Below are 13,539 nucleotides of genomic sequence, written 5' to 3'. Positions count from 1 at the left end.
CATGTAGGTTGCGATATTTGTATAGTCATGTGACTCAAGATGCAAACCGCAAGATCCAGGTCAGATTTCAGCAACGAAGTACTTTCGTCTCGTCTGTCAGCATATCAAAGACATGACGAAAGCTATGCTCACGATTTTTGAGAAAATAAATTATATTTCTATCGATTTCATGCAGATATATTTCGAAGTCTGCTGGGCCGGCTAGTAAGCGGCTACCCCATGCCGACACCAATGGTGTCGGCGAATTCCAACTTTTCGATAGTGAATGGACTCTGACCCTACACCCTAAATATCAAAAATGAGGTGACAAGGATCAGAGTAAACTCGGACTCGGGGTATTCTTTGCTTTGATGTCGGCCATGGCGTCGTTGTGATGATGGTGTGGAACAGTGTATCGGAAACAGTTGGATTGGTTTTGCGCTGGATTTTTTGGGAGGGTGGGGTGGGGGTGGTGAGCGTACTGTATCAACGTACGATTATTGAAGGCAGTCGGAGTTAATGGACCAATTCAGCTCTGTGCGATTTAAACCCTTAATATGGTGGTGTGGGGGCCAATCTGATTAAAATCAGATCTCAAAGTTGGGCAGTGGAGAACTGTTTTTGATCAGATTGGGGTAGATGCTGATATAGTTATTCCTTTCTTTGATGCAATTTTCATTTCCTTGGGTTTGGTTTAAGGTTGCAGTGAGTCCTTAAATTTGTGGACTAAGGTTTTAGACTCTTCCACTTTTTATATCGTAATTTAAAAAATTCCAGATTGTAACATTCTACCAAACGTGTAGAGTTACCGGTGCCTATCTAGTAGAAGAGACAATGCAAACATTCTCTGATATTTCTTCTTTCCAGTAGTTTGGTCTCGGGTTTAAATCCTTGGTTTTGAATTAACGTCGTGTGCGGCCAATTGGCCATGTACGACGGGCTGCTTGAATTCACAACAATTTAGCCCTCCCTGATACCGAAGTTTAAAATACAGGACTTCCGTTTAAAATGGCTGACGATCAAGTAGACGTGATAGTGGTAGGCGCTGGAATCAGTGGTTAGTAGCCGTAATACGTAGATGTGCTTGTATTTGAATGAGATACCCATACACATTACCATATTTCACTTCAATTCCTCAAAAGAGTAGGTAGCGTATTTTAAAGATAGCCCTCTCTCTTCCTTAAATATTTTCATTTTTATCCAGGACCACTTTCAATAATGGTTGTTGTTGTTGTTGTTGGGTTTAACGCCATTTTTCAGCACACGATAGGCTATACATGGCGTCCAGTATTAATAGTGGAGGAAGAACCCGGAAAAAACCCGGAAAGAACCACCGACCCACGAGAAGCTACTGGCAAACTTTCTCACATACCCACATTGGCCGAACCCGAGACTATAACCCACGCAGGCAGAGGTGAGATGGAAAACAATCATTAAATAACGGGTTACTAGAAACTCCGAAATACGCTGAAAAACCTACATACACACCAAAATACACCGTTTAAATTATGATGAGCGCGTGTTCGTGAAATGATAATAAAATGCAAAGAATTACTTAACGTTTTCTATTTATAACACAATTCATGTAATTCGGTAACTCGGTCGTACTTGATTAGTCAAATATATTAGAAAGCCAAATTTGTGATGGTTCAGATTTAGGGGTCTGATTTTGTCGGACTAGTACTTGATTGGACATCTACATGATAAAAGGCGAATCGTAATTTATACACGGAATGAAAGCTTACAGTGTGAGAGTACCAAATGTATTCGCATACATTATATACTTAATGAAAGTTTGAATGATATAGATTGACAAATTTAAAAAAAAAAAATCTTAGCTGACTCTATGCCTAGCCATGCTACCACCGTCTTGTACATGTGGTCCTTTTTAGCCGAGTATAATACATGTGGATCAGGGTCACTTCACATTTTTAAAACAATCATTCCCAGGTCCCCGTTCTCTTATTGAAAATAGTATGATTTAGGGGATGCTACAGCAGACATATCCAACACATCACACCCATCTCAAAAAGAAATTTTCCCATTATTCGATCTATATTCGAGGTTTTTCTCTTTTTAAAAAAAAATCAATACGTATTTTAAGCCACATGGAATGCTTTAAATGCTAGACTCTGATTACAGCAATTACTTAAATTACCGTGATCTAATTTGCCATCTGATGAATGTTTGTATATGGCTTTTCCGTTACTGACGTCTTTATTTACTTTAAAACACATAAACACGATATATACACTGTACATATGTAAATACACATTTAATCTTCTCATGATTATATTATCAGTATAATATTCGAAGCTCTGACAGATTCGCCACTTATCATACCGAATTGTTCTCCTTTTTTTCTTTTGACATTACCAGCAATGTAAAGGAGGAGAACAACTTTTATGTCTACTTACCGGTCGAATCGATCAAAATCAAGTACGACTGAGTGACTTCGTTAAAGGCACAATAGTGCAGAGTGTTTGTAATTTTGTGAATGTTACAGATCATGTAACTAGTGAAATGTGTCGACTTATATGCTGAAATAATTCAAAATAACCTAGAGTTTGAGAAGATTAAATTGGGCAATTGATAACTGATTAATTGAAACTTGTAGGTCACGAACCGTTATGGAAGCCTCACGTGACCACAAAAACGTATACGTCATCTTCGTCCAGTGGGCGGGTTACGAGTCACGTGGTTGTAATTTAAATATCTACTATAAACAAAAATGGCGGACACACGTGAGAGTCAAAAACGTAAAGGTCGCCCGCGCTTGTCGCTTTATGAGAAGAAACGTCGAAAAACTGTCTGAGAAACCGAACGGGACTTATCAAGGATTCGTCTTGGGGACCAGTTTGTTCGATGGAGAGCATTGATGTAAGAGTTAGGACTGGCATCAGACACTGAAATGGTGAAGTTGTTGTTGGACAGGTAAGCCAATGTCTGTTATATGGTGATACACATTAGTTTCCCCAGAATCAAGTGACTGTGATGCCTATGTATAAGTGTTCTCTATTTTTCAATATCTTGTTCCTGCTGAATTTGAAAGCACACTGTTTTATTAATGCAATGTTTGCACAAGGACTTGCTTTGTGATATGCCCAGAATAGATGTGATCGGCTGATCAATATTTCACTCGGTGACTGCATTGTATGTTGGGGTGGAATAAATTATTTATTTTTTATAACGGCGTGCTCATAAAGGTCATTTTGTACACCTGTCAATTATCTTCGTGAGACAGGTTTTTTTTTTTTTTTTAAATTCGGCGAGGGAACTTAGATACATTTACAAGCGTTATCATTATTTATATCATATCTATCCCTCTCTCTCTCTCTCTCTCTCACACACACACACACACACCTTAGGTTAATGTGACATGCACATTACTTGCATAAAAGTTTAATAACCTTATCATGTAAACATGATGGAACAAATAATAAGATTGTATTGTACATCTTTCAACTACTAGTAAATCTATTATAAAGCACTGTATTGACTACAGTTACAAAAGGAGCTCTAGTCATGATAGGAAAGGATGTTGTAGTGCTACCAGAATATATGGCTGGCAGATTGTTATCAGTTAAAGTTTTGAGCTGCAGTCAAGTTAGTTTTATTGATGTGAATTTCTTTTAGATCTATTATTATGTATTCTTGCTTAAATGAAGTATTTCAGTTCTAAGTGTTTAACACAGTGCACAAAGAAACAGATTTAAAGCAAAACTTATAATACAAATGAATATTTAATTCATATTTTAAGTTACAAAGAATATGGCAAAAGATGAACCCAAGCATACAGAACCGGTGGCCAGTACATTTTCATGCTTCACATCAACACCTGGCCAAGTGCTTTTGCAACATACTGAGAGAATGAAGACACCTTCAGTATCTGGAGTATTTGCTATTGAATCAGGAAGGTAAAAATGACAAATTTCTTGCAGATATTTTTTGTGTGTGGGTGGGGGTTGTCTTACAATTGCCATTCTACTAAAAACAATGATGTAACAAATGCAATGCTGATAAAGGACATTATTATAACTGCCAGCAGGTTGAGTTCCTACTTAATGCTTTTCTTAGTTTGAGTTTGAAAAAACCCTTGAATTTCGCTTTCTCAGAAGTGGGGTTGGGTATTTCAACTGTGCCACTTGATGCATAGAAAAAGGCATAATTTGAACTGTCATTGTTTTGGTTATGCAAAAAAGTTAAGTTATACTGTGCTGGCTAACCCAGTAATCACAGCTGTTTTTTTTTCCCCACTCAATACTTAGAGGACCAGTGATTGTATATTGAAATTGTGTCTACATGCCTCATATGCTTTCTTTATGCCGTTTCCCATTTATACATGTATCTATGTCCCATATGCAGTTCTTGCTAACACCCTCTTCCCATCTATCCACTTAGCTCATGATGAATGCACATAAGGCATATTTAATTTAAAAACAAAATAGTGAAATAACAGTTGAAGTTTGTTTTTGGAAACCACTGGCAGTTCATTAGAACTTTATTCATTAGGACTGGTGATATAACTTATTTGGGATTTAATTTACAATACTGTAAGTTCTTTTTAAATTTTAATTTTTTATTCTTGGGAATTAAATGACTTGTTGGTTTTCACTCTTTACTGTTATAAAACTTTTGGAATTGAAAAGCTGTTACTGTTTTGATGATTGCTCTTCATGCATTTTTAACTTTATTTTATCTACCTACTTTTCAAGGTTGCCAAACAAATGGATAATATGGCTTTATTACAATGGTCCCAAGACATGAACCAGTTTTGGTTTTCATGCAAGACTGCTAGCAGCTATGGACAATTTTTTGTGAGTTTTCAGTATTTTTATTTGAAACATATATGTAAAGATTTGCTATTGTATACTTTTGTATGAAATCAAAATTACAGTGCATAATCCTTATCTTCTGATTTCTTTTAATGTATTTTTTATCCATATATATTCATCACCAAATCTTCTAGGTATGTAGTTTATTAAAAGTAATTCATTTGAAATGTCATAGTAATGTAGAATATTGAAGTAACAATAGTCTGAGGAAAATTTGAATCCTGCTACGCTAACTATTAGCCAGTTCTACAATGTAGCTTTCACTTTATGATATAAATCAAGTTGTCTTATCAATATGGGGTCACCATGACAAAAGAGACCAGCTTTAGGTGCTAAAGGTATTGATTGTGGCATTCTTTCAGAGTATCTTGAGGAGTGTCCTAAATCACATCACCAATACACATGAGTAGATCCTCTCACATGGCCAAGGCATTAATAAATGTCTTCATGAACCTTAACTGGAGAATGAAGAGCTGACAAAGCCTTGGCTTGATGAAGATGATCCCAAGAAGAAAGCCAAAGTGCCGAAAACCTTGGCACAGGTGCTCTTGGACCAAAGATTCCTAAACAGTGGAGTATTACTTAAATTTCAGGTACGCCATTTCAGGATTGCAACAATTGCATGGTATTTAAAAGAAGAATGTGAAGACCACTTTAAATATTTTTATTCTCAACTAAATAATAAATTACTGTATATATTTACCATTTGAAGATCTGAATAAGTTAGAATTCATAAGATGTGTGCACATGATACATGTATAGTGACTCTCCTTCTCAAGTCTTTGGTAATTTCGGGTATAATACATGCACATCAGGTATAAACAATTCCATGACACTCTATCAATAAACACTTCAGTAAAGATTTTATGTATGCAAAAATTACCAACAGTAATGATTATTTAATAATTGTATTAATCTGTTAGCAGATTACAAATAACACCTGTTACAAGATACATGTTATTGATAATTGCAGAAGCACTGCTGAGCTTGAAGTTTTTCATCAGCAGATCATGATGTACAGTGCAAGAGATTTTCATACATCCCTCCTGTGTACAGGATTAGGAATGAGCTAGCTGCTTTGGATCACAATATACATAGTGGCTGAGGTGTAATGAGAAACAAAGAAGGGGAGATAGTGTAAGCTTGTTTCACTACAGGACATTAGAAATAATTTTATATATTGATTGTGCATTATGATCCCTGCCTGGAGATCAGATGAATGGAGTATTATTCACATGTACAAGTCATGAAAACTTTGTATTAGATACAAGTCATTTTGCAACAATCAGCACACATTTATATTTGTGGTAAGGAATCTTAATATTTTCATGCATACAGATCTTGTAATTAGTATTGTTATCATTCTAGTTGATATTTATTTTGATTTTAGCAATGCAAGTCTAATAATTGAATCCAGTGATATGTATAGCACTTTCCCAGAGGACTGACACACTTTATTAAGGATATATGGGGTTTATGGAATATCCTCAGGACATTTGGGGTAGATGCTGTCATCATGATGATTACTAGCTAATACCTGTTCATGAAAACATGTTGCTTTCTGAAGGAATGGGCAAAAATGCATCCTGTCTCACATAGTATTTTGTGGATAGAACAAATAAGAAGAAAAAAAACCCTTGGCAACTCCTTTTTGGGAACTGATCATGAGGCTCTAATATTGGGTAAAAAGTTAATATGGGTTAGCATGGGGATGCTTGTCACACATGTTAAGAAAATAAAATTTTCTTTAAAACAGGCATCGATGTTACAACAAAAAAAAAGCGGCAGATGGTCCATCTACCCTTGCAAGGAAAAGAAAACAGCCCCACATCAGGGAGCTTATAAAGAAAGCCCTTATCTGCCAACTTGAGGGAAAGCAGGGTATGCAGAGGAGAAGAGAACTAAAGGAAGATGATCCCAGGAGAATTTGTAGAAACCTGGCACCTCAAGAACCACCATCAACTCTAGTTTTGGTGTGGTGAAGGAGATCTCTCAATTTTAGTTATGTAAAATATGAAACAGCGTCTGATATATGGAGGTGTTAGCTAAGGCAGGTTACACTTTATGAAATATCAGTAGTTGAAAATAAAATAATGTATAATATTGTATCTGCAGTTGCTGAAAACTTTTTATATTGATTATTTATGATCGTGCCCACATTGTTTATAGACAGAAATAGACTGGTGTTAAAAAAAATCTGAAAGCATTATTGTTTGGTGCAATATTATGTGCATTTATAAGAAAACAAGGAATGAAGTCAAATGTATTCATTAATATACAAATTCAAACATGCAAGAAAGTGTTTAAGTTCATGCAAGCCTAGAGGGGATGAAGCCAGTGTATTGTCCATCTGGATATTTGTCATGTCATGAGTTTTTTTCCTTATTGGCGACAAAAATATCCCATCTGGCGATTTTTTGGCGACAGACTTTTTAGTTATTTAATTTGTACATACAATCATGGATTTGGACTGGATAAATTACAAGGGAGAACGAAAGGAAGCCACATACTTGACTAAGCAATGCACTGGAATCAATCTGTTACACAAACGATCCTTTGTTCGTATTGACAACCCCATCTTTACTGTGCATTGTTACATCATAATCTGCTTAATGCTGACATCTGGGCTGAGTACTGTATGCTGTGTGATACAGTCAATCATGCTACCGAACTATACCTACAACTGACCTACTTCTGAAGACGCGAATAGAACAGATACAATTAACTGAATGGCCGATCCTTCTGTTTTTTGTTTTTTTTTACATATACCAATATAATAGTTTTGCTGAACCTTCATAGAAAACTGATGACCTTTGAAGTACCGACTACTGTATATAAATACAAAGCAAATGGAAAAAATCTCAGTCACAATTATATCTGTCGCCAGTGCAGCACTTTACTCATTGATCTTTTCCTTTTGCCATCAATCCGTGTTACGGCTGCAGAGACTTAAACTCTGCAACAAGAAATAGCCAAAAAAAAACCAGTTTTGCATAATTAAAAATAATTATTTATTTCTCAAAATACAGGAGTGAAAGAATCCCTAACTTTGGTGTGCATTTATGCTTATATATACGGTCCAATATTGCCAGGTGTTGACTCGTGTAAGTTTCATTCGTGGGAATGGAGATCCTATTTTGCTTGTCGAGAAAATTTATACAGCATTTAGTGATCATTCTTGGGATTTAGGAAGCAATTCACTAAAAGCTTTGTGAAGCTAGCCATAAAGGGTGGGGGGGGGGCTGCTGAGAGACTGCTGGTGTCACCTGTCAGCACTGTAGACTGTGAACGTGGATCCATTAAGATGAACCTCATAAAAACTGACATCAGAAATAAACTCTGCATCTCATCTCTCAAGAATTTAATGAGAATCAGCATGTACAGATGTGAAAAATTAGACTTTGAAACTGCATTCAACAAGTGGGCAGCCCTAAAATCGCGATGGATCTTATGTAACGCTTTGTATCATTTTGTTAATGCTTGTTGTAATTAAAGTATTAACTAACCCATCTTTTGTAATTTTCATTGCCTGTTACATTAATAGACTAAATTAACACTTGGAAAAATGTACACTACTTGTTCTGGCGACACTTTTTGAAAATTGGCGACAAAATATTGAGGTTGGCGACAGCTTTTTAAAAGCCAGGACCATCCCTGCAGACCCCAACCTTTCATGTTGCCATAGTATGAACTGCCTATAGGTAGCATGACTGTTGGCAGTCATCAAGTCAACTTTATCGTTGAGGACAAGAACATTTCATCTGTACATCTTGGACAAGGCAAGTACAGCCTCATCAAGGATTAGATCTTGAAAAATCTGAAAAATTATTCCAATTGTAATATGCTATTTCTAAAATGTAAAAAAATATATTTTAAGAAATAATAGGAGCATGCACTTATTCAAATGTTATTCATCTTCGATCAGCAAATTCCACTGTGAAATACACATGGATCAAAACTGCACATGGTTTTTATTTTGACATGAACACTGAGAGTTCCTTCGCAACTAGAACTGATAGTTTATGTTAAAATGGACAAGTTTTTGGGGAGCATTTCTAGAAGTCAGAGACTCCTGCATTGGGATCTAATAGGAATGGCTGATTGCAGCTTAGATTTGTTTAGTATAGTGAGGTACCCACATTGAAATCAGGTAATGAAAAGAATCCTCTCGATGAGTATCAATTGTAAATTAAAACAAAGTCCTTATCATTTGCATATGTATGCATGTCTGTTTTTGGACGGCTTACAATTTTAAAATTCTTTCGCAGTGGTTGCAAAGAATAACATTTACAACAATCATGTATATACATCAATTATCAATCTTTGAGAGTCCACCTTGGAAATGGAATTCATTGTAAATGTTGCACTGTAAGAGTAACTATCAAAGTTTTAATTCTGTTTGTAAATTGATGCAGTATTTTGATTTTATTGGTACAAAGTGCAAGTTGTACATTCATAGGCATGTGCTACAGATATCCTGTATACAGAAAGAGGTTTTCTGTAATGTAGCCAACATGCCTGTCAAGTTATTCATACCTTTTGTGATATACATTTTGTACATAAAAATATTAAGCTTTGGCAATAACACACTTAAGGAATGATATATAAAAGTTATTGAAAGAATTAAAGAAATTTCAAAATTGCCATTGAATCGAGTAAATTTGTTATACAGAAATCATTTGCAGTAATCACCAGTTCAAAGGTGGAAACAATGAATGCCAAGCAGACTGTGCAATTAAAATTCTTACTCAAAAATGTTAGATCAGATATGAAGAAATAGAAAGTTTCTTGCAAGCCTTTGTGTCAGTCTTAATTCTGGATAAATAAAACAATTTAGGATTATTAAGTCCTTACGTTTATCATAATATTGCATATATAGTATTATCTTAACATATTTTGGGGCTTTAGAAATACACATTAAGGCATGCATCATATTTAAAACAGAAGAATAAAAGTGTAGTATTTATTTCACAAGACTTAAATGGCTATATGAATTCTGTACATGTCTAATTTTTAAAAAAAAAACTGCAATCTAGTCAGGTCTAATTGCTGAACTCCAAAGTAAGATTGCATAGATTTTTTGTTCCCATTTTGTATTTAAAAAATAAAACTAATAAATGTATTACTTAAGTTGGTTTATTAATTAAACTGAAAAAAGAGCAAGTTGACCTTAATAGTATTGAATGTTTGTATGCCACTAGCATAGATCACTAATACCTATATATGAAATGATTTTAGCTAATCTACCTTTAGGCCCTCATACAAAGGAATTTATCTATTTTAAGTGTATCTCTGAAGCTGCTGTAGATATTGGTTTGGAAGAAGGAAATAGAGTTGGCATTTCTAAATCAACTGGAATACTATTCGAGAGCAAAGTTCCAGATTACTGGAAACATTTTTTGAATAATTCCTTATTTGGTTTGGGAATTTTATACTGTTTGGTAGACATGGATCACAGTTGTGGAGTATTCCCAGGTAGCCTATACTTGAATAGTGATTGTAAATATTCAGGAGCACTATTATTGGATATCATGTACATTACTTTGGCTTTTCTCAACCGGATTCAGTCTTTAATAGGTAATAATTTTAACTTACCAGCTAAAATTTTCCTTGCTTACTTTCTGGATTGATATAGCCTGAATGCACTTGTTTTAAGATGTGCAAGCTTTGCTGTGACTTTATCATTTGAATTACTCCACACTGTGTTAAAGTAGTCTAAATAGGGTTGTATGTAACTGTTATAAAATAGTTTTCTGTACCTTATCCTACTGAAAAGCCATAAACTTGAATTAACTTTTTTACTGACATGTTCAGTCCATGATAGGTTATTATCTACCAAAACACCAAGTAGTCTATCATGACAAACCATTTGCAAATTTGTATCCTTCCATGACAGACATAGTTCATCACTACCAAGATTTGTTCTTTTTTGCCATGTTGAGATAAGTAATATTTTAGTTCTTCCAGTATTTACCACTATGCCATTGCATGTGCACCAGTTGTCCAGTTTGTTTAGGGCATCCTGTAAACAAATTTAAAGTTTGTGCTTTGTGTTTTGGATGTCTGATAATGTTGTGTCATCTGCATAGAGATCTGTAGATGAAATTGAGTCCCTTAGTAAAAAGTGGTAGGCCATTAATAAATAGTATCAATAATAATGGACCTAAAATTGAACCTTGTGGTACTCCATATCAAATTGTTCCAGGTTCCAATAGAACATTATTTATATAAACATGTTGTGTTCTCTCACTTAAGTTTGAAGTAAACCATCTAATTGTGCTTTCATCACATTGGTTGATTTTCGATTTCTTAAAAGAATTTCATGTACACCAACCCATAAACTTTCCTGAAATCTACAAACAGAGATCCTATTATTCAACTTTGATCAAGTGGTTGAAGCCATTTATCAGTTAGAGAGATCAAGTCAGTCTCACATGAATGTTTCTATCTAAAGCCTGATTGAATAGGGTGTAACAGCAACTGTTTCGTTAAATATGACATGAACGAGTCATGGACACGTTTTTCAATCAATTTTGACAAGTTTTGGTTGTATTGAAATTGGCTGGTAGTTATCAGCATCATTCTTAGAACCAGATTTGTGCATAGGCATTACTTTTGCAGTTTTCCATATTTTGGGGACAGATGAGGTTGCAATATTTAAATTCATTATGAATGTTATGCTATCTGAAATAGCTGAGGCAGAAGTTTTAATGAGTGGTGGACCAATCTGATCAAGTCCTGTAGCTTTCTTAATATCAAGTTTACTGAGACAATTTTTAGCAGTTTTTTTTATATGTGTGGGATAGAGAAACATCCCTTCTTAGGGATTTTTCAGTTCATTATAGTTGTTTTCTATCACTGGTTCTTTTAACTTAGTGGTAACGTTAGTGAAAAAAAATCACTCAAAATATTTGCAATGTCAGTGTCATCAGTGACTTTTGTGTCATTTACCAGAAGTGAGTGAATTTTATTTGTCTGATCTTTGTGTGTTACCCCAATGAGTTCACTGAAGACTTTCCAAATGGAGTTTGTGTTGCTCTTTGTGTTTTAAAGCATTGATTGATAATAAGGATTTTTTTTTAGCCTTTTCAATCATACTTGTTATGTTATTTCCCCATACTTGATATTGTGCATGGTTTCCATTGCCTTCAATTGGTCTCGTGTCTTCATAGTATTAAGAATTTCAGTAGTAAATCAGTTAGGTTGGATTTCATACTTTACTCAGTGTACTTTTAGTGGTGCATGCTTAGAGACTACATTCATAAATCAGTCCACACTTTTAAAGCTTCACATATGTCATCAAAATTTTGGATAATATTCCATGGAACTTTATATAGGTCATCTTGAAATTGTTATTTACTTCAATTTTGGAAAGATCTGTAAGTGATAGTTTTGTGTGTATTGTTTCTATTTATGTTGCATTTAACCTTTCTTGTCAAAAGAGTAGGATAGTGGTCACTAAGACCAACATTTGGTACATTAACATAAGACACATTGTTTGGTAGGTTGGTATAAATGTGATCAATAAGAATGCTTGATATTTATGTTACACTTGTGGACTCATTTACCAGCTGGACTAGGCCTAATGATTCAAAAAATTCCATCCAGTTACTCCTTATTTGAGTATTGAGTAGGTCCTTATTTACACTGCTGAGTATATATGTTTCTTTCTCCTGTGCATGAACATTTTCTATTTGTTTCAAAGAGTTATCATTCCAAATTGCTTTGGAGGAAGGTAACCTATAAATGAAACCAACTAGGAATGATTCTGCATTATTTTGAGAAATTTCCACCAAAATACTCTCAATTTCATGTGACCCCAAGTCAGGTCGCCTTTCTGCATTTACATCTTGTAATGTATACAAGACCCCCCCCCTCCTGCTGTCTCTCTGTCCCTGCATAATGGTTTATTGTAGCCTTGACAGTGAAATAGATTATCATTGTGGCTAGCATTTAATTTGGTTTCAGTGAGTCCTAAAACATGCATATTATTTTCCTTGGAAGACAACATTAACTTAATCTGTTCTATTTTTTCCACTATACCTTGTACATTTAAGTGACCCATGTTAAAACCTTTTGTATTTAGTTTCATATCAATTATATGTATTTCATCGTGCATTGGGGTACTCTGTGAGATTGTCTCTGTAATACTTTTACCATTTTGGTATTATATAAGGTGGCATGTAAATGAGGTGGCCTCTGTATTTTCTATGGTATCTGTGCATAGTCTTCCTTTATCAAATCATATTGGGGTGGGGTGTTGAGTAGCAACAAAAAGTAAAGCAGTTTAAACATACATTGTTTGGGAAAATAACTAATCCTTTAATACAAGTATGCGTTTTCTAAGTTGTGCAAAACACTACTGACATAGATATTAGAGTCTTTGCCAAGTTACTTAGTACCAAACATTTTTCAATATCTATAATACTTGTTTTGCAAGATATAAATAAACAATTACCCTCATTCTTGTCTGCCTTGTCAGAACTATGTGTTGAGCTTGGTCAGCTCAGTTTTTAGGCTGCACAGCATGTCTTCCTCCTCTCCCCCATCTGGTTTTTCAACTTCTTGCTCCATGCCTCATCCTCCCTCTTCCTCTTAAAGATCACTCTAGAATTGAGCTTGAAAGTGAGCTGATTTAAGTCTATCTAATGAATTTTGATATGTAAATGTATTTAATAATTTGACAACTAATATATTCATGATGACTTATCAAACTTATAGGAAT

General features: G+C 34.8%; 1 protein-coding gene and 1 long non-coding RNA gene across 4 annotated transcripts in view; both read left to right on the top strand.

Annotated features, from left to right (window-relative positions):
* The first annotated feature begins 856 nt into the window (after positions 1 to 856).
* Positions 857 to 13,539, top strand: part of LOC149799198 (amine oxidase [flavin-containing] B-like) — a 96,416-nt gene continuing 83,733 nt past the window's right edge. The window contains exon 1 of one of the 3 annotated variants that reach the window (XM_089958462.1): positions 857 to 1,036. In XM_089958462.1, coding sequence (XP_089814588.1) covers positions 988 to 1,036 — 49 coding nt within the window. In that variant the 5' untranslated portion in view covers positions 857 to 987. The remainder of the gene's footprint in view (positions 1,037 to 13,539) is intronic. The other 2 variants (XM_089958463.1, XM_089958461.1) reach the window with 2 other exon arrangements.
* LOC149799199 (uncharacterized) lies at positions 4,431 to 13,277 on the top strand. The gene is made up of 3 exons (XR_016421106.1): positions 4,431 to 4,796; positions 5,177 to 5,407; positions 5,788 to 13,277. It is a non-coding gene; the product is annotated as an uncharacterized LOC149799199 (long non-coding RNA).

Source organism: Sinohyriopsis cumingii, chromosome 5, assembly GCF_028554795.1.
Source record: "Sinohyriopsis cumingii isolate HCF-2022 chromosome 5, ASM2855479v2, whole genome shotgun sequence".
Classification (NCBI taxonomy): domain Eukaryota; kingdom Metazoa; phylum Mollusca; class Bivalvia; order Unionida; family Unionidae; genus Sinohyriopsis; species Sinohyriopsis cumingii.
The sequence above is the reverse complement of the archived record's forward strand: the minus strand, read 5'-3'. Positions and strand labels throughout refer to the sequence as shown.